Source organism: Petaurus breviceps, unplaced genomic scaffold (genome assembly GCF_028583685.1).
Source record: "Petaurus breviceps papuanus isolate PSGF00001 unplaced genomic scaffold, PetGlider_PUasm1.0 126, whole genome shotgun sequence".
In the NCBI taxonomy this organism is placed as follows: domain Eukaryota; kingdom Metazoa; phylum Chordata; class Mammalia; order Diprotodontia; family Petauridae; genus Petaurus; species Petaurus breviceps.
Window position 1 is genome coordinate 15,277,026 of NW_027185655.1, and position 26,602 is coordinate 15,303,627.

General features: G+C 37.4%; 1 protein-coding gene across 14 annotated transcripts in view; it reads left to right on the forward strand.

Moving 5' to 3' along the window:
- PTPN13 (protein tyrosine phosphatase non-receptor type 13) overlaps positions 1–26,602 on the forward strand; it is a 204,622-nt gene that overhangs the window by 136,775 nt on the left and 41,245 nt on the right. For 5 of the 14 annotated variants that reach the window (XM_069093304.1, XM_069093313.1, XM_069093268.1 and 2 more), the window contains 13 exons: positions 554–971; positions 1,167–1,264; positions 3,043–3,090; positions 12,110–12,199; positions 12,513–12,620; positions 12,831–12,962; positions 16,734–17,185; positions 18,297–18,440; positions 20,163–20,256; positions 21,465–21,550; positions 22,531–22,681; positions 25,196–25,410; positions 25,528–25,626. In XM_069093304.1, the coding sequence (XP_068949405.1) occupies positions 554–971; positions 1,167–1,264; positions 3,043–3,090; positions 12,110–12,199; positions 12,513–12,620; positions 12,831–12,962; positions 16,734–17,185; positions 18,297–18,440; positions 20,163–20,256; positions 21,465–21,550; positions 22,531–22,681; positions 25,196–25,410; positions 25,528–25,626 (2,135 nt within the window). The remainder of the gene's footprint in view (positions 1–553; positions 972–1,166; positions 1,265–3,042; positions 3,091–12,109; positions 12,200–12,512; positions 12,621–12,830; positions 12,963–16,733; positions 17,186–18,296; positions 18,441–20,162; positions 20,257–21,464; positions 21,551–22,530; positions 22,682–25,195; positions 25,411–25,527; positions 25,627–26,602) is intronic. The other 9 variants (XM_069093278.1, XM_069093280.1, XM_069093296.1 and 6 more) reach the window with 8 other exon arrangements.

Sequence of the window (26,602 nt, forward strand, 5' to 3'; positions counted from 1 at the left end):
TCAATGCTTGATTTGACAACAGAAGTCTCATAGCTTAGATACACAAAATGGATTCTAAAGGCTTCACAATCAATTAAACTCTGCCGTAAATTTCTTGCCGTCTTATGCACTGTATTAAATAACATAAGCATGAATTCACAAGCCTTGGTGAAAATACCAAGTAGCTTATATAAATACTCGGAATATTTCTGAAGTTGAAGGATGAAAACTTCCCAAATCATAGACCATGTTATTCTCAGCCATCTCAAATTAAGGAAGCATCCCCTCTTTGGGAGATATCTGGGCTGAGGGATATGAATTCCTGTAGGTGTTGGAACTGAGAGATGCTCTATAAGGAGATGTAGGTGAGTTAAGCCAAATAGTTGGGTTGGAATTAAAGCCAGGACCGTCATCCCCATGGTTAAAATCTGTTCTTGTTCAGCCACATCCTTAAGCTAGCAACCAAAAAAAAACATCATCTGCATGCATCCATTTACTTCATCACAGTTACGGTGTCTTCAAGTAAACCTATTTTCCCACTGCAGTCTGGTAAAGCCATCCTGTTTCCTTGTAGAGAGAGCTTCATTTAGGAGTCTGAACTTCCAAGGAGATTCTGTTAGAGGATATACTATGGGGCGTGCAATCAGCACCGGCAGCCTGGCCAGCAGCACCCTGAACAAACTGGCTGTTCGGCCTTTGTCTGTCCAAGCGGAGATTCTGAAGAGACTGTCCTGCTCGGAGTTGTCACTGTACCAGCCACTGCAAGGCATTTCAAAAGAAAGAAGTGAAAAAACATCCTGGGAGGAAAGGCCCAGCGGGATGAGCAAATCCTACCATGATCTCAGTCAGGTCTCTCTCTATCCTCATCAAAAAAGTGCTATTGACAACGTTGACTCCCCACCGCAAACCAATGAGGAGCCGGTGGGGAAACCATCTCAGCAGGTGTTGCGGGCAGAGACAGAGTGTGTGGCAGAACTCAGGAAACTCAATAAGTAAGAATCACTGTTAAGTTACCCAAACTCCTTTTTGTGAATTTCATATATATACATATATATGTAGATACATGCACATTACGTGTGTATATATCTATACATTTTTGTCTGTTATTTTTGACATTTTGGTTATTATTTTTGCCAGTTTTTTTAATTGATTCTTCCTCCTCCTACCTTCCTTCCCGTATGCTTTAGTTCAAAGTCTGTTGCAAGTTTAAATAGAAGCCCTGAAAGGAGAAAGCATGAATCAGACTCCTCATCGGTTGAAGACACTGGTCACGCATATGTTGTAGGTCAGCATAATCAAGCTTCCCTTTTTTCCCCTCTATGTAAAACTTCATATGTAAAAGTAAACGGGCTAATGTTGGTTAGCTGGTTATTATTTGTGCTGATTTGTGTCACTGTTGCCAATGATCTTTGCTTCTAAATCAAAATGTTTTCATAAATTTAAATGCCCTTGCTGATTAAAATGCACCAAATCTGTGCAGTAACCTAACATCAAAATGATTTGCTTGACTGCTTCTTGAAACAGACATTTCCCTTTTTTCAAGCTCACTAGCAGAAAATTCAGAATTTTTTTTTCTGGTCTCTTTGGTGTACTGTTCTTTCCCTTTGGATTTTCCTCCATTGTTCTTATTGCTTTTGATTGCAGCTTTCTTTGAAGAAAGTTTTATTTCAGATGCTTCCGATCTGACGTGAGGCGAATTGTCTCCAATGAATTCTTAAATCATCCTTATAATATTTGTAGCTTATTTTATGTAGTCTATTGATGCAAATCCTCAATTATTAGTTTTCATCAAATAACTTTCTGGCTGAGCTGTGGTCTTTTCATTGAGTTTTTGGTTGACAAAGCATATAGAGTATTGCCTTTTTTGGTTTGCCATTAGGAAAAATCACATATTTGAAAAAGATCAAATTATTATTTTATCTGTAATTTCAAACAAATATTACTCAGTAATTCTTGCCTTCTGAAACAAAATTATTGGTTTTCCTTGTTGCTTCAAACGAGAAAAACATGCAGAGGCAAGTCTCTCAGCCTTGGGTAAGTGGTAATAAAGAGGTCTAGACTACTACCCAGAAAGAAGGACAGAAGAGAAGTAAAACATTCTTCATTCCATTTCTTTTCCTTCCAATCCTCCCCCTTTGCCCTCACCACCTCTGCAAATGAGAATGTATATAACGTGTTTTACACACTTCAAAGCAGCATGCAAATGTGAGCTGTTAGTATCAATATAATTATTATTCTCCTTCCTACCTCACAGTCTTCCTTCCCTCTCCCTCCAAAAGAAAAAAAGAAACCATTGACCCAATTTTTATAGATTTTTAAAAATAGATTGAGACTTTATATTTAGGGACCCTTTGGAATTGTGGTTGTTTTTTTTTTTATTCGCAACATTTAAAAAAGAATGTCCATATGAGACAGCAAGGTGGTACAGTAGATAGAGTGCTTGGCCTGGAGTCAGGAAGACTCATCTTCCTGAGTTCACATCCTGTCTCAGACAGTAGCTAGCTGTGTGACCCTGGGCAAGTCACTTAACCCTGTTTGCCTCAGTACCTCATCTGTAAAATAAGCTGGAGAAGGAAATGGCAAACTGCTGCAGTATCTCTGCCAAGAAAACCCCAAATGGGATCATGAAGAGTCTGAAATGACTGAACAGCAAGAAAAAAAGAATGCAGTGCATCTTATTTTTCAAAAATAAGTCTGAAGATTATGTATGAACCCAAGAAACCTATGTAGAATAGAAGAAAATTAACTCGCAAAACAATCTTATTTTTTGCATGTATTTCTTCATTTATTTTGTTCACATTGTATGATTTTTTTTTTAAATTTAATACAATTTTGATGGTTTAACATTTGTCTGAAAAACATGAATTCTGATTAAACATTTTCTGCAAAGCAATCTTAATGAGTAAATAACTTGAAAGTTCAGTATGTCAGTATGACCACTTGGGGAAGATTTTTAGTAAAATTTTTTTCATTTTATAAACTTAATATTTAGTACATTAAAATTGAGGAAATAATGGATTTTTCATCTTTTGACTAATGTGAAATCATTGATTTATGCCATAGGAATTAGCTCTGGAAATGGATTGTCCCAAGCATCCTTGAAAGAAGATGGTGGGTTTGCAAAAATTATTGCTACCTTTTCTCTTCTCCTATAATCTACCAGCCATTATCTTCAACTAATGGTTGAATATTATTTTATTGATAAATGTATTTTAAAATACACAGCCAGATGTGCGTATTATTGCCATGGCCAAAGTCATTTTTCAGAACCATCACTAATACGATCTAGCTGATCTCTTCTATAAAATCACCATATTTATAAAACTCAATTCAATGTATATTTAAAGTATCAATTGTGTGCAGAGCCCTATATTAGGGCACTGAGTAAAATGCAGAAATTTTTAAAAGACACTAACAGTGGCTGTCATAAAGTTTCCCATCTTGTAACCAACATTTCCTATAACTAACTGAGCCCCATAAAATTGTTTAATATCATGTTAGGTGGGTTGTGTATGTAATAATTTATAAAATTAGCTTTCCTAATTCCATTCTTCCAGAGTGGAAGGCACACTGTCTCTAGGGTCAGAAGACCTGAGTTCAAATTCTACCTCTCATGATTATTATCTGTGTGACCTTGGGCATATCACCTGGACCTGATGAATATCCACAGATATTCATCATCTGTAAAATGGGCTGGTTGGATTAGATCACCTCTGAATCCCTTACTAGTTCTAGGTCAATGAACATACGATTCTGTCATCAGTATATTTAGTGGCTCTTTATTTTAAAACAATTTATTAAAGAGGATGCTTTGTAAAAATAAATTACATATTAAAGTGTTGAATATGAACACTTTCTAATAAGAGTTGTTCATCTGAGATGTGAGCTTGATTTTTTTTAATATATTTTGATTGCCATTGCAACATAATTCATTTCCTTTGTAATCCTATCAATTTTGTTTTGTGCATTTAGAAACCCTTATGAGAAAGAAACATAGTCTTCATCAGAATTACAAAGAAGTCCATGACAGAAATGATATATATATATATATATATATAATAGTATGTAATATTACAGTATTGGGAGATATAAAAATAAAATATCTCAAGTAGAATGCTTTCAAAGTATTATTTCAATTATTTTTCCCAAACCAGAGTTATTTTTTTAAAAACTAAATATTTGTCTACCAAATTGAAGTTTTAATCATAGCATCTGTTTTCAAGAAAAAAGGATATTTTGTGTTTAATATGCCCTCCTTACATTTTACATTAAATTAATCTTTTACCATTTAACATTAAAATATTAACAATTAGTTCTGGTATGCTGCAGACTATTTAGGTAGTCCATTATCAATCAACTTTTAATGTTATCAACACATTCCAAAATGAACTTTGTTGAATTTTTCTATTATCACATATTTCTTCCAATCCCATCCTGTTCATTCCCTAAATCCATCAGTGCGTAATTTGATGCCTACTAGAGAGCATAGTGAATAAGGGGTTGTACTTGAAGTTGGGAAGAATTACCAGATCTCAAAATGTGCAAGGACCTGAAGTCCACCTAGTCCAATCCAATCCTTCTACAACGTCCCCAAAGCATGTTGGATCCTTTGAAGTCTCCAATGAGGGAGAATCTCTGTACTTCCTAAGGCAGTCCAGTCTGCTTTTAACTAGCTCTGAGAGATAGAAATTATTATTAATTTTTTTTACAGAAAGGGAGTTGGAAGGGACCTCAGCAGCCATCTCTTCCAACCCATACATGAAAGGCATCCTCAATAAGAGATGGTACAATGTGTGTTTGAAGACCTCCAAGGAGGAAAGGCCCAGCTCCTCCATTTGGGGATAGCTCTGATCATTAGGATGTTTTTCCTGATATTAAGTGTAAAGTGACTTGCTTGAGAATTCCACCTCTTGCTCTTCTGTCCTCTGGGTCCAAACGGGGCAAGTTTAAGGATGCCCCTCCCCACCGCCATGTTAATCATGCCTAATTCCTTCCTATGGTCCTATCCTGACATGGACTCAAGGCCTTTTACTTAGTTGACCTCTGGACACTCTCCAGCTTAATCAGTGTCTTTTTTAATCCAGTGTGCTCAAAATTGAACAAGAATATATTAGATGAGGCCTTATAACGGGAGAGTCTAGTGGGACTCTCACCTTCCTCTTTCTAAAAGTTGTGGCCCTCTCAATGTGACCCAAAATCACAGTAGTGTTTTTGGCTGCTCTCATGCCTCAATCCTTTGTGATCTGGCTGCCAACCTCCTCACTGCTTTCTCCAAATCAGTGATCTAATTGCCAGTTCAGATAAGTCTTTTCTCAGTCCTATTCCTCACTGTCCTTTGTGCTGAATTCAACCTGCTGACCACCCTCTCTTGTGTACTCTCTCCTCTCTGGGTTTTCCTGACCTTGTTTGCCTCCTGCCTGACCACTTCTTCTTGGTCATCATCCATACCATCCTTCCAAACTGTGGGTCTTCTCCAAGGTTCTTTCCCAGTCCCTCTTCCCTGTCTCCTTCCTTTCTTGGTAACCTTATCAAGGTTACCATGCCATGGGTTGAACTCCTTTCTATGAAGAGGACTCAGACATCTTTATACCCAGTCCCAGTCTCTCCCCTAAACATTAATCCCATTAATCCCAATTGCCTATTGAGTATTTCAAACTTGATCTTATAACAATATCTTAAACTCAGCATGTCTAGAGCTAAATTCATGATCTTTCCCCTGAAATCACCAGCTCCTTTAAGCTTCTCCATTTCTCTCAAGGAACCACAATCCTTCCAGATTTGTAATCTCAGCATCAACCTGGACTCCTCATTCTCTTACCCCACATATCCAGTGATTGTCCAGTCTTGAACTTATGCCTTCACCACCTCTCATATCTGGCCCTTTCTCTCCATTCACACAGCTACTGCCTTAGTTGAGGCCCTAAACACCTTTCATCTAAATTATTACAACAGGCTCCTAATTATTCTTTCTGCCTCGAATCTCTCAAAACCCTAATCTATCTTACTTCCTACAACCAAAATAGTTTTGCTGAAGTGTGAATGATATGTGACTCCTTTATTCAACCAAATTCCAGGATGAAACATAAACTCCTCTGTTTAGCTTTTAAAGCCCCACACACCCTGACCCCACTGTCTCTCTAACCTTGTTGGACATTACTTCCTCTTCCACACTCCGTTATCCAGTCTTCCCTCTTCTTCACATAGCAATCCATTTCACGTTTCTATTCTTTTGTGCTATCTGTCCTCCATGCCTACTTTAAAAAAAAAAGTTCATTTTAAGCTTGGGAAGTAATAAATGTCTTACAAGGTCCACTTATTTCCTGCCTCTTCTGCTTTAGGGACTTTATATTAGATTAAAAATTCCAAGTTCAGTCACAATTGTTCAAGCATCCAGTTAGGAAAATACCTAACACCATTCTCTAGTTAACCCCTGCTCTCTGTATGATTGAGGATGAAATTATCACTAAGGCAAGTCGAGGAGGTGTGTGTTTGACAGAGAGAAAACCTCCACAGATTTCTGGATAATTTGAATCCCCCCATCACTTTTATTTATATCATGCCAAGTTTGGAATCTGTTTCTCAGATTTCTATGTCTATGGTATGCTTCAGTGACAGAGTCATTTTCTATTTCTCCATCCTTTGACCTTCACCCAGACACTTTGTCATGCTTCTGGTGATCACTCGTGATGCACTTTTAAGACAATACTGCTACCCCACTCCCTTTTACCTAACTTACTTCATTTAAAGAAGGTGTATCCATCTAGAGCCACAGTCCTCCCTTGGGCTTCATCTCACCGACGGACTCATAACTGAGATTAGACTTGCCTCCTTATGTTAGGATCTCTGGTATTTCTTGGTTGTTGCCTAAGTTTTTGGACATTCAACATCATGAATTTCTGGCTGTCTCAGCCACTGTTCTTTTTCCTTATTTGTGCCTAAAGTATCTAATTTGGGGGACACTGTCAGTAGACTTCTCCCTACCATAACCTTTTAAATCTAAAGCCCTTTTGATTAAATTTACAAGACATCTAGCAAATCCACAGCCTTTGTCATATTTCTTTCATCTTTGACCAGGACTCTGTCACCCTCACATTTTAAGCTTAAAAATTCAACTCCTGTTCTCAGATACCACCATCTTAGCTAATGATTCTCTTCCCGATTTAATTTTTCTGTTACACATTTCTCTTCCTCAGTGAGCAACAGAGAAAAAAGAACTGGGTTCTCTTTGCATTCTCAAGAACTATGTGACCCTAAGGCTTAACCCTGTCTTAGCTTTGATATTTTCATCAGCAAAAAGGGATGAAAATATTAAATGATCAAATGAGATAAGACATGTAAATCACATTGTAAACTTTGAACTGCTACACACACACACATCGTTATTACTATAGGCAAGGCTCTGTGGTAGGGAAGGAAGGAAGCATTTATATAGTACTTTCCATGTGTTATGCACAGTACTAGGTACTTTTTACAAATATTTCATTTGATCCTCACAACCCGTGGAAGTAGGAAACTGAGGCAAACAAATTGACTTGTCCAAGGTCTCATTACTCTTAAGTGTCTGAGATTGGATTTGAACTCGGTCTTCCTGACCCCTGACCCAGTGCTGTCTACTGTGCCACCAGCTGGTAAGGCATTGTGGAAACTACAAGAAGATTCTCCTTCAGCCTTGGGAGTAAGATAGGTTCCAGAATCCCATTTTAATAGATTGCACAATCAAGATAAAGAGGAAGGAATTGTGGGGGAGCCCAGCAGAGAAAAGTCATATGAGGGTAAAATAGTTATAAATCTGTTCTCTTCTTTTTTTTTTCTCCTTATCTCTTTCCATCTCAACCATCAAAACTCATTTAGCAGGTCTCAGCTAAGTGTCGATCTGATTTAAATGATTTATAATCAAATATAAATGACTCATTTCCTCTAGGAAATGCTTGGTTGTCCAGAGAGGAAGTTTTTAATCCAAATGAATCTTGAGTTTATGGAATATGTTTAGGGAAAGGTTATTTAACTACTAGCCTTTACTGTTTGCCTCCTTCCTCTACCTGTCCCCCTAGCCACCTATGGTAAAGAACATGTATAGAATATGACTGCTTAATAGTATGCAGGACAGTCCATCACCTTTCTCACCTTTGCATATGTCTCTGATTTGGGGGCTCAGTTTTTTTTAAAAGAGTCATTACTGGAAGGGAGAAGAATTGAAAGTTATTCATACTCAGACCTCAACCTACCTTTAAATTCAGTTCATTTATTAAGCAACAGGCACCGTGCTAGGCTATGGGGAAATGGAAATAGTGATGAAATTTCCCCTGCTGTTAAGGAATTTAAGTGTATATTGTAGAAAAGACAAGTAATACTTTAACATATTCTAGCATTCACTGCCAATATTCCCCTAAACCGGTTATTTGCTCTAGCTAAATCATTTCAAAAATATAACTTCTTTAGTGTTATCATGTTAGCAGAGTGTTTTATATATGTTATTTCATTTTATCCTTACAATGATCCTGTGAATTTTGTCCCATTTTGGGTCACACAGCTAGCTAGTAAGCATCCAAGGCCAGTCTCAAACTTGTCTTCTGGACTCTCAGGTCACATCCTATCCACTCACCCACTTAAAAATGCTTGACCTTATCTGCTGCTGCCCTCCCCCTTATCTCCATTTATCAAAATTCAGCCCATTCCCCAACATTAATTCAAATGCCTTATAAAGGTCATCTTTTAGTTCCCACCCTCTATCATATAGACTCAGATTTAGATATGGAAAATCTAGTGTAATCATTTAAGTTTACAGATAAATTGAGGCCTAGTGGCCGAACCAAGAAATTTTAAAGTTTTATTGATGCTTTTTGTAAGAATGAAAACAAATTAAGCCAAACCAGCTGACAAAAATGCCTGCAGTTTTTAGCAGTCCTAGACTCAAACCTCGCTTAAGAGCAAGGAATTCTGTTTCATTATCTCTTCCCTTATCCCAAGATCAGTAATTGCAATAAACCTCTATTTGGCTACCTTTGAAAGTTTTTTATCATTACATTATTCCTTGTGAATATTGCTCTTTCTTCTTGTTGTCTTAATTACTGTGCAGACTTTTCCAGTTGGGATTCTAACCCCGATCCTTTCACCATAAAATCCAGTGTCCTTGGTTTTTTTTAACAACACTGCTTCCTTTGGTACCATACTCACTGATATTCTCACCTATTATCTGTATTATAAAATACCTTTTTTCCTCTAAAGTGAATTATCCTAGAGACTAATATAACCCTAACCCATCCTGCCTATTAAAATAAATACTAAAGGAAAAGGAGGAAACTGCAAATAAATGTGATTATTTGCCCTATTTTAAGATTAAGTTATTGGGTATTCAAAGTCCACAAAGAGTGAAATTTCATATAGCTTTTTAACCTATTAATTAGTAAAAACATTATACTCTTCATAGTTACTGATCACAAATAAGTTGTTGGTATTATCAAAGACACATCCTTTGGTCTTCACTAGGAAAAAGCTAGTAACTGCACTTTTGTGTGCCATTATTTTAATCCAAAGATTTTTATAAGATTATAATTTGTTAGTCAATAAACAATCATTTATTTAACGTCAGGCACTATGCTAAATGCTAAGGATACAAAAAGGCAAAGGCAGTAGGCCTCAAGGGACTTAAAAACAATCTAATGGGGGAGACAAATAAATATATACAAAAAGGCTTTATACAGGATAAATAGGAAATGATTAAGAAAAGGAAGGCATTAGAATTAAGAGGAGCTGGGAAAGGCTTCATGTAGAAGGTGGAATTTTAGCTAAGACTTAAAGGAAGCAAAGGAGATCAGTAGTCACAATAAAGGAGAGAAAACATTTCAGGCATAGGACAACAAGAGAAAATGTCCACAGTCAAGATACGAGTGTCTTCTTTGTAGAACCACCAAGGGGTCAGTGTTACTGGATCATGTTGGGGGTCGAGATTTGTGAACACTTGAAAGATAAAAGGGGACTAGGTTAGGAATGTCAAACGTAAAACTTTGTGTTTGATCCTGAAGGCAACGAATAGCCAATGGAGTTTAATGAGTTTGGATGTGACATGGTTGGACGTGCACTTTAGGAAAATCACTTGAATGGAGGATACATTGGAGTGAAGAGAGACTTGAGGTAGGCAGACTCACCAGCAGGCTGTTACAATAGTTCAGGCATAAGGTAACACTAGAGTAATGTCAGTATCAGAAAACTTATCAAAGAGAAGTCGCAAAGGCGAAATCAATATGCCTTGGCAACACATTGGATATGGGAGGTAAGAGATAGTGAATAAACCAGGATGACTCCTAGGTTATGAGCCTGAGGTACTGGGAGGATGATGTTACTTTCCACAGTAATAAAGGGGATGGGAGAGATTTAAGGGGAAGAATAATGAGTTCTGTTTTGGACGTGTTGAGTTTAAGATGTCCAGTTTGAGATGTTTGAAAGGCAGTTGGAGGTGCAAGATTGGAGGCCAGCAGAGAGGTTAGAGCAGGCTAAGTAGATTTAAAGGAGTGGTAGGTAATTGATTCTACAAAAGCTAATGAGATCAGGACAGAACCCTAAGAGACATGTAAGGTTAGAAGATATGAACTGGATAAGGGTCCAGCAAAGGAGACTGAGGAGTCGCCACATAGGCAGGAGGAGAATCAAGAGAAAGTAGTGTCTTAGAAACCTAGTGAGAAGAGTGGAGAGAGAAGGAGAGGTTGATCAACAGTTTAAAAGGCTACAGAGGTTAAAGAGAATGAACAATGAGAAAAGGCCTTTGGATTTGGCCTTGAGGCCACAGGTTCCCCACCCCTGGATTTGTCAATTAAGAAATCATTGCTGACTTTGGGCAAGTCACTTAACCCCAATTACCCTCCCCCCCCCAAAAAAAAAAGTCATTGGAATCTCTGGAGAGAGCAGTTTTGGGGGAATGATAAGGTTGGATTATACTTCCGGAGTTAAGGAGAGAGGAGAGAAATTGAAGGCACCTAGTGTAGATGACCTTTTAGAGTTTAGCTGCGAAGGGCAGAAGAGATAAGGTAGAATCGTTAGCAGGGATGGAAGCCATTGAATTTAAAGTGTGTTTATGTTTCTAAGCAGATAACTTTGTGGTACTTTATTAATAGACACATTCCTGGGTTTAGTTTTCTCTGCAATATTTAGTTTAACACATTTAATATCTAGTTGAAAGCACTTGAGTAGAAAATAAATGAATTTAATTCCCCATTTTGTTTCTAATACTAAGAAGTTCTGTGACCCTGCGCACTTATCTTCTCTGTGCTAAGTCTGTAAAAATGGGAGTAATAATTGCCCTATTTTCCTATAATAAAGTGAAATGTGTATAAGTGCATCAAGAAAATGAAAAGCAGTTGACAAATGCAAATTGTTGCTTTCTGATTTGGAATTATGCTTAGAAAGTGACTAAAATGTCCACACCTCTTGACCTAGATATTCCATTGCTAGGCATATACACCCAGGAGGTCAAAGAATAAAAAAAAAAAGGTCCCATATGCAACAAAATACTGATAGAAGCATTTTTGGTAGTAACAAGAACTAAAAATAAAACAGGTATCTATCAGTTTGGGGATGGCTAAGCAAGTTATAGAACATGTCTGGTATGGAATAGTAACTGCACAATAAGAATGAATGAGTATGAAGACTTTAGAAAAGCATTGGAAAACTTGCATGAACTGATCCAAAGTGCAATAATTAGAACCAAGAAAATAATATCCATCATGACAGTCATAGAAATGAAAAGAACAAACAAAAATGAATTTGGGGTCATTTACTTACATATAGCTGAAAGGTACCTCAAAGATCATCTACTCCAACCCTCCCCTTTTATAGATGAGTAGTTTATTTATAGATGAATGTCTTTAAAAATAACAATTCTAGTTCAGGTGAAAGCTGTAGACAGGTATGTGTGCTTATATATGTATACTGCTAAAAACTATAAGACTACAAAAAATTGCATGGAAATCTAATCAGAACTGACAAATACACTTTGACGAGAATTCTTTATAAGTAACTGAATGATTGATCTATTCTCAAATTATTTTAAAAGTTAAGTTGGAAGAAATTTACAAATGCATCCTTACTGCTTACCTTCATTCTGCATATTTTATTTTTAAATGTGATTTTCCAATAGATGATCTACAGAAAAGATGGAGTATTGTGTCTTCGCCAGAAAGGGAGATCACCTTGGTAAATCTGAAAAAGGATAACAAATATGACTTGGGTAAGTCACTGCTGATGTCGTAATGAAAAGCTGGGGAGAATTTCATGAACAATCTCAACAGCATTGAAGCCCAGCTTATCTTTGGCAAAAGCTAGTTTTCTACTGAAAATGTCATGAATACCAAAGTAAATACAGAAGATATTTCCATTTGACATTTTCCATCTGTCAGAGATAGTCTCTGAAATAGACTTAGAAGCTATTCATATGTGATACTGAGAGTGACCAGAATTCTGAGTTTCAAGTAGCTAAACATTAGTCATTAGAAGCAGGAACAATACTGAAAGGATTCTTTGAAAATATGTTTTTTTCTTAGGATTTCAGATTGTTGGTGGAGAAAAGACAGGAAGACTGGATCTGGGTGTTTTTATCGGCTCAGTGACTCCTGGGGGACCTGCTGATTTGGATGGCTCCCTTAAACCAGGTACTTTTTAGTGATCATTTTACCACAATGAGAAATATAACCAATGGCACAATTGTGCATTTTTAATAGAATTGTCTGTGGTGCTTGTATTGGCCAAAAGGAATTTAGCCAAAACTCTGTCTCTGAGGGGCAGTGATGAAATTTATGAATCAAATTTCTTGTTGCTAAAAGTGCCAGACCGGTGTTAGCTTTATACATTTCTTGATACAGGAGATCGTTTAATATCTGTGAATAGCATGAGTCTAGAAGGGGTTGGCTACAAAGCAGCATTAGAAATTTTGCAGAATGCTCCTGAGGATGTGACACTTGTTATCTCCAAGCCAAAAGAGAAGATTTCCAAAGGTAATTTAATGGATTACTATTAGTTTTATGTTGTTTCATTAAATTTACAAGTTTCAATGTATTAAGTCAGTATACTGAATTTAAGAAATTTTGCAGATGGTATGATGATCTGCTTAGAGAATCCTAGAGAGTCACTTAAAATTTAATTAAAACAATGAGCACAACAGGATATATAATAAACTCACATAAATCATCAGCTTTTCTTATTACCAACAAAATCCATAAGGAAGAGCTAGAAAGAGAAATTCCATTCAGAATAACTAGAGAATGTATAAAATATCTGAGGGTTCCTCTACCAAGAACTCACAAGAACTATGGCAATATATTAATTTTTTGTGATTATGCCGTGACAATATTACAAAAATGGCAATACTACCCTTCAGGTGGCATTCCCTGGTTTCTCACACTATTGGTGGAATTATCTTCTCTACTTTGCACACACGCACACACACACGCACACACACACACGCACACACACATGCGCGCGCACACACACACGCACGCACACACACGCACGCACACACAGCATATAGTTATTTTTACATGTCGTCTTCCATTAAAATACCAAAAGAGCACATAAGAGGTCTTTCTTTGTATCCTTTGCTCTTAGCACATTGCCTGGCACGTTGTGAGCACTTCATAAAGATATGTTGACTGACTGAGTTACTTATAGAGCTAGCTTTTCATCCAGAAGAATGTAAACGATGTCTAGAATGTAAAAGAAAATAATTTTTAAAATTGGGAAGGAAGGTGATTTAGCAAAACCAGATCTGAAACTATACTAAAAAGAGTAATCAGGGGCGGCCAGGTAGCACAGAGAGTGAGAGCACCGGCTCCAGTGTCGGGATGACCTCGGGATCGACTCCCGGGCTCAGACACTTAGCACCCACCCAGAAACACCTGGCCGTGTAACCTTGAGCAAGTTACTTAACCCCAATTGCTTAGGGGCGGCCAGGTGGCTCAGCGAGTAAGAGCACAGGCTCCAGTGTTGGGATGACCTGGGGATCAAATCTGGGCTCAGATACTCAGCACCACACCCAGAAATAACTGACTGTGGAACTTTGAGCAAGTTACTTAACCCCGATTGCTTTAGAAAAAAAAAAAGAGTGATCAACAAAATCATTTGAAACTGCTTAAAAGTATAAAAGTTCATCAGTGGAACAGATTGGATACACAACATACAGAAACAGGTAAATACAGCAGTGTAGGTTTTGATAAACCCAAGGAGGTTTGCTGAATCCCAACTTTTGTGATAAAGAGTCATTATATGACTAAAACTACTAGGAAAGGTAAAAAAAAACAATCTGGCAGAAATTAGGTGTGCAACATTTTATATCATAGGCTACAGTAACCTCTAATTGGATACAAGATAAATACAAGACTCTTTCCTGAATAAAGGAGAAGGACTCATTTGGAGATGCAATAGACCATTTCAATTACATAAAATCAGATATTTCTACACACACACAATCAGTGACTAAAATTTGAAGGGAAACAGTTAAATCAGGAGAGTTTTGTAGTAAGTTTCTCTCATAAAGGTCTAATATCAAAGATAGATAAGAAACTGGTTCAATTACAGAAGAATAGTCATTCACTAATACATAAATGGTCAAGTGATGTGAACAGTCAGTTATCAGGGAGAAAAATTCAAGCTATCACTACCATATGGAAAAATTAAACTACCAATAATAAGAAAAATACAAATTAAAAGAACTCTGAGATTCTACCTTACAAGTCTGAAACAATGACAAGGAAAACAAAATGGCAGTTGTTGGAAGGTCTATGAGAACACAAGCACTCTATGCACTGGCAGTTGAGCTGTGAATTGGTCTCTCCATTCTGGAAATTAATTTGAAACTCTACCCAAAGTTTCCTAAACTATGCATACTCTTTGACCCAGTGATTCCTCTATTAGATACATATCCAAAGATAAAAACAGAGAAAATTCCCTTTTATTCCCTTTATTAAGAAATATGGTATGCTGTGAATTATTTATGACTAGCAATAATTTTGGTATGCTTTCGTTTTATAAGTGTCTAACAATATTGTACTTGATCATGGAGTTTATTGAGTTGGGGGTGGGAGTGTGCTAGGGGGAAGGGAAAGAAGACATAGATCTCTGCTTTAGAAAGATCACTTAGGCATTTGAATGGAGGATGGGTAGGAGTGGGTTAAAAAAATACTGTACTACCCATGTCACAGCATTTTTCTGAGAAGTGAAATGATCTCTATAATTTGCTATGTAAATATGAAATTTACATTATTATATTGCCACTTATTTTGTATTATGTTTTTAAATTTTATACCATGTGATAGAGTTTGGGGTTATATTGATCCACAGGGAAGGTATCATAAACCTTTTAGACATAATTCTGTGAAGGTCCATTAGTTAGGTGACTTTCCTGCAATCTGGGTCCCTTTTTGTGGATTCCAATGTTATCCTCTATAGAAGGAGAGTTTCTGTAACCATAATTGTGCCAAGAACCTCTTCCCCACCCTCAATCACTTTAACACTGGATTCTGAAACAAAATTGTAAGTTCTTTGAGAACAGCAATTATATCCACTATTTTTTGGAGTCACTGCATAACAAGATATCAAAAACCATCTATAGATCTCAAATAGTTGTTTACTTAGTGGGATGGAAGTATTCGTATTTTAACCAAAAAACTGGTAGTTTTTTAAAAATTCTCTTCAGTTGTTTTTATGTTTTGTTGATTTTAATGACTTCCCAATAACACCTCACCCTTAATTGAACTCTCCCTTATAACAAAGAAATAGTTATGCAAAACAAATCTCTACCTTTACCACATCTGTCAGCAAAAGCTTCATTTTGCACTTTAATCTGATGCCTCTCTAGTAAGAGAACACAAGTAAGTTTCAGGATTTAGAGTCAAGATTGGTCATTGAGTTCTGATCTCTGAGTTCATATACCTCTGAACATTGTTTTCCCTTATATTTTTATCATCTTTTTTTAATATTGTTCTCCTGGGTCTACTTGCTTTGTACTGCATCATTTGAAATAAAGTTTCCCGGGTGGCCAGGCGGCACAGTGAGTAAGAGCACCGGCCCCAGAGTCGGGATGACCTGGGATCAAATCTGGGCTCAGACACTTAGCACCCACCCAGAAACAGCTGGCCATGTAACCTTGAGCAAGTTACTTAACCCCAATTGCTTCGGGGCAGCCAGTTGGCACAGTGAGTGAGAGCACCGACCCCAGAGTTGGGATGACTAGGGATTGAATCTGGGCTCAGATACTTAGCACCACATCCAGAAGTAGCCGGCCATGTAACCTTGAGCAAGTTACTTAACCCCAATTGCTTTAAAAATAAATAAATATAAAGTTTCCCACGTCAGAAGACTATCTTTTGTTTTAAAAAAGTGTTTTTCCAAATACTTATATTTCCAAAATATACTAAAGACATTGGCTTTCATAATGAATTATAAACAGAATTTGATCTTTATTATTTAAGTTATTTAATAATGACCTCACATTTTGGACATGTTTATAATCACTAATTCTCATTGGACAAAACTAGAACATACCACATAAGGTTTACTTTGGTCGTTTACTCTGGATTGTCTGGAATTTTCAAAAAAAATTCTGATATTAGCTTATTTCTTCTCATTTTTCTATTTCTTATTTAAAAAAGAGACCAAATAAACACATTCAACTTTTAATTTACAATGCTTTTTACTTGTCTCCTGATTAAATGAAATTTTTGTTCTGTGAATAAATATGACATTCTCACTTGCTCAATTTTTATTTTCAGCACCTTCTACACCTACATATCTTTCCAATAGGATGAAAAATTATGTTCCCAGGCCTTCCGCCACTAAAGACAATGACCTAGAACCTTCTTTAGAGGACCACCATCAGACAAATTATCAACGGCGGATCTCACTTTGTTCTTCTGCACTGTCGGTGGGCCAAAAGGAAGGAAGCCTGAGTTCTCAGGATTCTAGGACTGAGAGCGCCAGTCTATCCCAGAGCCATTTAAATGGCTTCTTGGTAAACCATTTGGGTGCCTCAGAATTCCAGCATTCCAGCCCTTCTTCCTTGGCTATGTGTAAAGCGGCAGAGAAAAAACAGACCTCAAATGACCAAAACCAAAGCAAAGCTAAAAAGACGGGCATTTCAGAAACGATGGATTATTCTGACCGGGGAGATTCAGACATGGATGAAGCCACTTATTCAAGCAGTCAGGATCATCAAACTAAAAAGGTATAAGCTGTTTCCCAGCCTATTTTCTATTAACCATAGTCTTCCCCCTTCTCCCTGCCTCCAATATGCCTTTCAGCTCCTAAATCCAGTTTGGTCAGAGAGCACTTAATTGCTTCTAGAAGAGGTATCTTACATTAGCTAATTCTGTGGTCTGAAAATGGGGATTAGTGTGCATTTCTACTAGGGACACAGTGTGAGAGGGGAAGGGGGAAAGGAATGGGGCTTGGAAGCAGAGAGCTCGGATTTGAATCCTGATTTGTGGCAACTGTGGACAAGTCCTTTAACCCCCTTCATCTTCAATTTCCACATCTGCCCAGTGAGGGGGTTTTTGTCACTGACCTGTGCTGACACTTACAGCTCTATCTGTGACCCTTAGATCTTTACCCACTATCTACTACTATGTTGTTTGCTAACTGAAAGAAGGCTTTGAGCACTAACCCTAGAGCCTACCTTATCCTAAAAGGCTTGCAATGAGCTGCATGCTTTATGTCAATAGACGAGGAAACTAGGGAAGACAGAAAGGATAAAATTCAATCTTATGATTTTGTTTGGCAATTCAATTTGCAGAGGAGGTTAGACAGCACAAAATTTTACTGGAGGAATAACAGCATGTGCCCAAATGAAAAGAATATTTTTAAGCAATGTATGTGAAAATATCTTCATCCTGTGTATTTTTTATGGAGTAGATAAAATCTGGACATTTCTAAGAATGCAATCAGAGTTTAGACATAAGGACGAATAAAAAACTAGGACCTGATAAATTTTAAAGTTGTTTAAAACATTTTGCAAACATTTTCCAAACTGAGAACAGCAGGGTAATAGTGGAATGGGCCCTGGCTTGAGGTCAATGACCTACATTCAGGTGCCAGTCTCACTGTCTGCTGGAACCGACTTGAGCCAAACCACCACAAGCCTCCATTTCCTCATCTGTTAAATGATGGGACTGTATGACCAGTGCTGATGTTCTGTGAATCTCCTTTATCCCTTTACATCTTATTTTGACTAATTCTCCCCTACCCCTCAAAAAAATAGCAACACTAGACTCCTCCAATAAATCATTCATTTTGACACAGAAAATCCCTTGTTTTTTTGTTTGTTTTTTCTTATTAAGGAACCTTCTTCAATGATTACATCCACCAAAATGAATTTTAAAAAAAATTCTTCAGCACCTCCTAAGCCTGGAGATATCTTTGAAGTTGAACTGTCTAAAAATGATAACAGCTTGGGAATAAGTGTCACGGTACTGTTTGAAAAGGTTTTCACATGCTTTCTTTTGTTTTCCAATTCTAGCAGTAGGCTAACTTACAGTGGGGCCAATTATTCCAACCCACTCATTGAGTCTCCCCAGTTCTATTAAAACTGAGAGGTACTTGAAACCTCGGGTGGGGCAGGAGGGGGAGTGCCTCCTATTTTCTGTGGTCCCTTTTTGTTCCCCGTTACCCCAAGAACAAATTTGGAAAAATACTCCTTTTTCCCCCCAAGGCTTACAGGGATTTCAATTCAGATTTGCATAGCCAAATGATGCCCCCAAATCACTAATGACAGCCGTTTCCTGGAGTTGGGCTATTTCTTGCAAAAGCAAAGAATTACAGAAAACATTCTTTTCCTTATGCCACAAATCATAAGTTTCCATGTATGCTTGTTTCTTTGCATGCTCAGGATTGTCTATGAAGCAAACCAGGCTATTTCTTTGTATAAATCTTGTGTGTGCAGAAATGAACCTATAAATTGTATGTTCACAATCTTAGAATGCAAAGGAGATTTCCTATAATAAGTATTTCATTTTAAATAAGTAGTTGATATTTGTATCTAAACTGTCTGACATAACATTATTTTAGAGCTCCATAAGTATGATAAAATATGAGTAATTTCAGCATTTATAGGTTAGTTATTTAATATAGCTCCAGATATAAAAAATTTAATTTTAAAACAATTTGAAAATATTGCATAAATGATACTGACAAGCAAATAGTAAAACATTTTTATCAGAAGAAGAAACCTAACTTAATAACATGTTTAGCCACATTTAAGCTTACTCTGTCCATTTACCTTGCCCGTTCCTTTACATTGCATTATCTACCTGTATTGTGGAAGCAAAAGCCACACATTTTATTAAAGTAAAATGAACTAATTAGATTAATTTCACTTGCAGTATTTGAAAACTTCTCATCCATACCCACTGAAAGTGAAAAACTCAGTGTTTACTTTCAAGTTAGGACGTTTGACCTGAATATAGCAACAACAAAATAATAACAAAAGTAACCCCTGAGAGGGTTATTGTGATTATTATTCCTATTTTACAGATGAGGAAACTGAGGCAGGCAAAGGTTTATTAGGTCTTGCCCAAAGTCACACAGCTAGTAAGTTTCTGAGGCAGTTCTTCCTGACTCTAGGCCCAGCACTCCATTCACCATGTGCCAATAGAGTGACAACATGGCAGAGGGAGCCAGCCATATATTGGCTGTGTGACCCTGGGTAAGTGACTTAACTTCTCTTTAAGGCAACTCTTTAAGTCTGTAAGTTTTAGCAAGAGTGCAATTTCTTCATGAGAAGTTCCCTGTACCAATAAAACCTTACATTTAATTCAATCCCTTTATGATGGAAAAAAAAAAGTATATTCTTCCTGAGAGTACTTTCAAATAGTCATAGGCAGAAACTAATCTTGCATGAATGTGTTTCTGACTGCATTCTTCTATAATCTGATTCTTAATGCATGATATAAACATCCAAAGAAGCAATTTCCATGCAGAAATATGTGACAGGAGGCTGGTTTGAATATAGAATTTTGCCAAATTAGAAACTCCACATTATCAACATACTAGAGGATTTGGGCTTGTTGTTTTCATTAGGCTGGAAGTCACTGTATGTGCTGAATTCGAGGCTGTTCCTTTGGTTGAAATCATACATGATTTTTGAATCTTAGGAAGGTTTGAATGCAATTGTGACATTTCTTATTTTCATGCCTCTTTCCACATAGGGAGGAGTAAATACCAGCGTCAGACATGGTGGCATTTATGTGAAAGCTGTGATTCCCAAGGGAGCGGCTGAGTCTGACGGTAGAATTCACAAAGGTGAGTTATATTGTTTTTTTTCTCTGTCCATCACATAATGTAAGAAATGAAATGATAGAATCAATATAGATTTTAACTCACTATAATATAGAGGAGAGAAAGTATGTTAAAAGGTAAGAGCAGAATCAGAAACAATCTTGTTGCCATTCTGGAAATCTTCTCAGTTCCAGCTTAAAGTCTAATTGCTGAACATTTTGATTTTAAGTTTTGAATTTTTCATGCAGCCAATTTTTCTGATTCACTTTCATGGAAGGGCACAGAGACAGTAACTTTGTACCAACAGTGGCCATGTGTCAAGGATGTTTTCCCCAGGAAACATTTCCAACTTCTCTCTTAATAACTATGTTTCAGCTGTATATGGTCATGATTTGGGCCAATGCTTCAATCACAATATGTCAGGTTCCAGCTATGGCCATGTTCCCCACCAACCTGGTTATGTGAGTTTTTTGGTTGTTGTTCAGTTGGTTTTAAGTCACGTCCAACTCTACATGACTCTATTTGGGATTTTCTTGGCAAGGATGCTAGAGTGGTTTGCCATTTCCTTCTCCATGTCATTTTATAGATGAGGAAACTAAGGCTAACAGGGTTAAGTGACTTGCCCAGGGTCATATAGCTAGTAGTGTCTAATGCCTGATTTGAATGTATGAAGATGAGTCTTACTGATTTCAAACCCAGTGCTCTATTACTGCCCTAATTATGGAAAACATGCAGTTAATTGGTTTAAAGACATTTTACTAACAATAAACTGGGTGATCTTTTTTGTTTAAAGCAATCGGGGTTAAGTAACTTGCTCAAGGTCACACGGCCAGTTATTTCTGGGTGTGGTGCTAAGTATCTGAGCCCGGATTTGATCCCCAGGTCATCCTGACACTGGAGCCAGTGCTCTTACTCGCTGAGCCACCTGGCCACCCCTAAGCAATTGGGGTTAAGTAACTTGCCCAAGGTTACACGGCCAGGTGTTTCTGGGTGGGTGCTAAGTGTCTGAGCCCGGGAGTCTATCCCGAGGTCATCCCGACACTGGAGCTGGTGCTCTTACTTGCTGTGCTATCTAGCCGCCCCTAGCAGGGTGATCTTGTAGCTATGGTTTTTTCTTCTTTTTTGGTTATGGTTTTCTTGGAAAAAAAATTCCTATAATACTTTTGAAAGTCTACCATCTATAGAAGATACAAATTTTCTCAATTTTTACCAAGTCACTTTCTTATTTTAAGGTGACCGTGTCCTGTCTGTTAATGGAGTTAGTCTGGAAGGAACTACGCATAAACAGGCTGTGGAAGCATTAAGAAATACAGGGCAGGTAATAGATGCATTTTCTGTTTACTAATTTACAAGTAAAATACAGTAAAGAAACACCAAGCTCTGTGAGATTGTATAATTTGTCAGCAAATCTAGCAGACAATCATTCTCATTTTTTCCATTTGTTTCTTCTTCTAGCTTATGATTAAACATGGTGGCCATAGGTTTTGAACTGTGGAATAGGGTGCTACCTTTCTAATTTTCACCTTAACCCAAAGCTAAGAACTTCAGGAAGAAATTTAAAATACAAACATCCGATCTCAGTTTTCAGTTATATTTAGCATGGACAGCAATTTAGAGATAGTCTTTTAAAAAGCAACAATTAGGAAGCTTGGGCTGTTGTAACATTAAGTATTTCTATGCTTTTGTGACATCTACAATATATTTGAGATTTTTACACAGATATATTTTGATAAAAAATACTAGACAGAGAAAATGAATTGCTTGTCTCGAGGCTTTATAGCAAGTCATCATAAAAAGCAGAATGAGACAACAGTCTTTAAAAAATCAGTATAGTCTTCCTTATTGTTTGTTTTCTGCCTCCATATTTTTGGTGCTCAATTAAAATGCCATGTAGTGAAAATGACCCTGGATTTTCCAAAGCTATGCCATAACCTACAGCCTCTTCCAGCCCTTGCTGAGTTGGAAAGGATTTTAACATGAATCTGGTGATAGTGCATGTCTGCTGTCTGAAGTCCAGTTTAGACAGACTCATTACTAGGTTGACCACAGAATGACCAAATGTTTGGCCACAGCATTGCAAAGAAACAATTTTCCAAGGCATAGGAGAATTTCAGCCTAATCAGTGGAGGGTTAAAAGAGGATCCAGATTATTTGATTCATAGATATTTAAAGCATCAAGTATGGTAAGTGAGTAATGTCAAATGACTTTTAAACTATCGTTCGCAAAAAGCCATTGGAAAAAATGTTTTCTTTGTCTTTGGTTTTAATTCACCAACATACTACATTTTTTTTCCTTAGGTGGTCCATCTGTTGTTAGAAAAAGGACAGCCTCCAACAGCCAAAGTTCATGCACCAGTGACTCCACAGGGAACTCTTTTAGAACAGGATTCCCCGGAAAAACCCGTGAAAAAACCTAACAACACCAAAGACTACGATTTTGTTACTGAAGGTCAGGCCTAGAAGAGTTATTATCTCTTTCTTCCCTTTACATTGATTTTGGTTCATGTTGTGTATAAATATAAATATATACACATGCACACATATATATCTTGCTATATATGTATATATGTATATCTCTTGTCATTTTTACTTCACCACACATAATTATAGTATGGGAAAGGGGTACTGTGGAGTGACCAGGAGGCCTTCCTTTGCCCCATACTTTGAAAGGAATTTAACCTTTCAGTGGCCCAAGGCACCTAGCCCTCCAATATTGTAGGTCAAAAAGCCAGTCTCTGTTGGGAAAGAGAGTTTCTTCACTGGGCATTTCCTACACTGATAAGTTTAGTGCAAAAAAAAAAAATTTACAAATTAGAGTGTTCAACCAGTTCCCCAATGAGGCAATTATATGAAGTTATTAATTAAAGGTATATACCTAGTGTACTTAAAGCATTGACTCATGTATTTTAAGATTCTCAGTGAGATTTAGTGAAGAAAAAGTCAGGGGTGTGATTAGTTGTGGGCAGTGAGAACGAGTCATAGCATCATCTGTTTAGTGGTAGACCTTGGATTTGAGCCCACAGCTCCTTACTTTCAATATAAGTATTCTGTTCATTTCACTTCCACTTGCATCTCTAGCCTGGACATTCAGCTCTTGGATTTTCCATGAGTTCAAATGTGGCCTCCGACACTTAACACTTACAAGTTGTGTGACCTTGGGCAAGTCACTTAACCCCAATGGCCCTGCCTCTCCTCCTCCAAAAAAAAAAGCAAAAAGAAGAAGAAGAAAGTACTAACTCTTTCTTATTTCAGCAACTTTTGCCAGCTATTCCACTGGCTCATTCTTTTTTTTTGTTTGTTTTTTGGAGGGCAGTTGGGGTTAAGTGACTTGCCCAAGGTCACACGGCTAGTTTTTGTGTAAAGTGCCTGAGGCTGGATTTGAACTCAGGTCTTCCTGACTCCAGGGCCGGTGCTCTATTCACTGTGCCACCTAGCCACCCCAGCTCATTCTTTTTTCAATGTTTTATTGATACTTTTTCACACCAGTCTGGTTTCTCAGTTAATCCCTCCCTCAGTGCCCCCAAAACTCTCCTTATAACAAAGAAAATAATAGTTCAGTGAGATGCTGAGTAAAATGAGAAGAGCCAGGAGAACATTGTACACAGTAACAACAGTATTGTGCAATGATCAACTTTGATAGAGTTGGCTCTTCTCAGCAATACAATAATCTAAGACAGTTCCAAAAGACTCATGATGGAAAATGCAGTCCACCTCCAGAGAAAGAACTATGAAATCCAAATGTAGATTTTCATCTTCTTTTGTTTTGTTTTTTCTTTCATTGTTTCCCTTTTGTTCTGATTCTTCTTTCACAACATGACTAATATTTAATATGATTGTACATGTATAACCTACATCAGATTGCTTTCCATCTTGGGGAGTAGGGAGGGAGAAAAAAGCTTAGAACTCAAATCTTATAAAAAGTGAGTGCTGAAAACTTTCTTTACATATAATTGGGAAAAAAATGCTATTTTTTTAATAAAGTAGTTCAGTGAAACAAAAGGTCACAAACTGTATGTGATAGCATATGCAACAGACTTCCCCACAGTCCATCACCTCTCTGCTATAAACATCGTAGGTTTATAGGAGGCATTTATATTTTTTTCAATCTATTCCCAAACAGTGGGTACACATTTTTTTCCTAATCTTTTGCTACCACAAATGAATGAATATTTTATTTACATGAATATTTAACCTTACTCTTTAAGAATACTCTGAACGTAGTTTTCCTGGTTGTTTTATTATTCAATAGTTTCACTTATTTTACCAATAGAACTCTAATAACTTAATTTTATCAGAATGAAGTTCCAAAGTATAAACTTCCATTCCTTAATCTTTATTCCATAACTGGTTCATGTTCTTTTCTATCATCCTCTGCCTTTTTCTTCCCTTTACTTATTTTCTCTTTTCCTTTTTTTCTTTCCAAACCTTTTCCTGGGACAGTTAGGTGGTGCATTGAATAGAGCACCAGCCCTGAAGTCAAGAAGACCTGAATTCGAACTTGACCTCAGACACTTGACATTTAACTAGCTGTGTGACCTTGGGCAAGTCACTTAACCCCAATGTCCTTGCCTTCACCCCCTCCAAACAAACAAACAAAAAAAACCCAAGGGTCTGACATATAAGGGTCAATGAAGACAAGCTTGTTGACTTGGCGTAAAACACACTGTTTTGAAATATACCTCATCTTTTCTCTCTCCTTTTCCAGAATTTTGTTTTCTTAACTGCTTATTGGACCTGCGTAGCCTGCATTTCCAGATGACGTTTGGAAGTGTATAAATATTCACTTGTTTCTCTTAGCATAGGGATAGAATTAGAATCTGGAGAAGTACTGGATCCATACTTGGTAGGGATGGACACTACCTGGGTGAAGGGGAGAGAAAGACTAGTAAAGTAGCAATACTTTTGCCGATTTTTTTTAATGTATCAAATACATGAAAAGTAGCCTCTTTCTTTTCTCTTGCAGAAAACACATTTGAGGTAAAATTACTAAAAAATAGCTCAGGGCTAGGTTTTAGTTTTTCCCGTGAAGACAACCTCATTCCAGAGCAAATGAATGCCAGCATCGTAAGGGTTAAAAAGCTGTTTCCCGGCCAGCCAGCAGCAGAAAGTGGGAAAATTGATGTTGGAGACGTCATCATGAAAGTGAATGGGGCTTCTCTGAAAGGGCTTTCCCAACAGGTAAGTGGGGAACACATGGGCTTTGAGTACATTAGAGGGAAGAAAGACTGGCATTTCAAAATGGTAACACAATGCAAGTTGAACCATATTTTAATTTTCATTCACCATTACTTTTAGGACGTCATCTCTGTTCTCAGGGGAACATCCCCAGAAGTCTCTTTACTCCTTTGCCGACCCCCACCTGGTGTACTGCCGGAAATTGATGCATCTGTTTTGGTAAGGCCCGTGAAATGGTATTTTTCATTTTTTAAAGAAGTAGAAATGTAGCTATTAGCTATAGTTCATATGGGGTTGTTTTATCATTGATCAATGTCCTGGTTCTACCATGAGCCAACCTGTGGCCTTGGGTTTCTTCATGTCTAAAAAATTAAGGGTTCTACTAAATGAGCTTTGAGGTCCCAGGAAAATGTAAGAAAGGCATGAAATTCCATTATCAAAAACCTAAAGCTCTGCTGTAACAGGGCATTAGCCAGGGAAAAGGAATTTTTTGGTTATTTGCTTCTCACTACTATTTATTGCCGAAGAGCATTTGTTTGGTTCTGTCTTATCAATAAGAATCTCAGAACTAGAAATTACTGACATCAGCTCATCCTTTTTCTTGCCTCTAGGCACCAAACATGTTTATTGTCACAATTCATATTTTTAAAGGTCTCTGGAAGCAGAATTGTAAATTTGGCATTGATTGCTATTAATCCACATAGTCATAAATGAGTTATCAGAAGCCTGATATGACTCGTTTGTTTAAACATGGGGTTGATTCAAATAACATGCAAGGTTCTGTACTTAGGTTAGGGATAGAAGGAAAGAAAAAGATGAAAACAATCCTGGCCTTCAAGGATCTTGCACTTTGGTGGGAGGGTAATGGAAATATAGCCTGCGATTTCAAGGAGAGAGATCTGACAGCTCTGTCATGGTGGGGAGGTTATATAAGCAAAAGGAAAACCTTCCTATAGGACCTGGCCCCTGAGATGAGCCTGGAAGGGAACTAGGGCTTCTAAGAGAGACAGCAGGGGAGGAGACAATGTGTTGCAGGCATGTGTAACAGCCTGGACAAAGTCAGAGCCAAAAATGTTGTGCCAAGTTTGGGGAGCAGCTAGTAAGAGCTCGTTCATCTGGAAAATAGTGTGTAAAGAGAAAGGATAGGAATTAATTTGGGGAAAGCAGGTGGGAGCCAGATTGGGAAGGGCTTGAA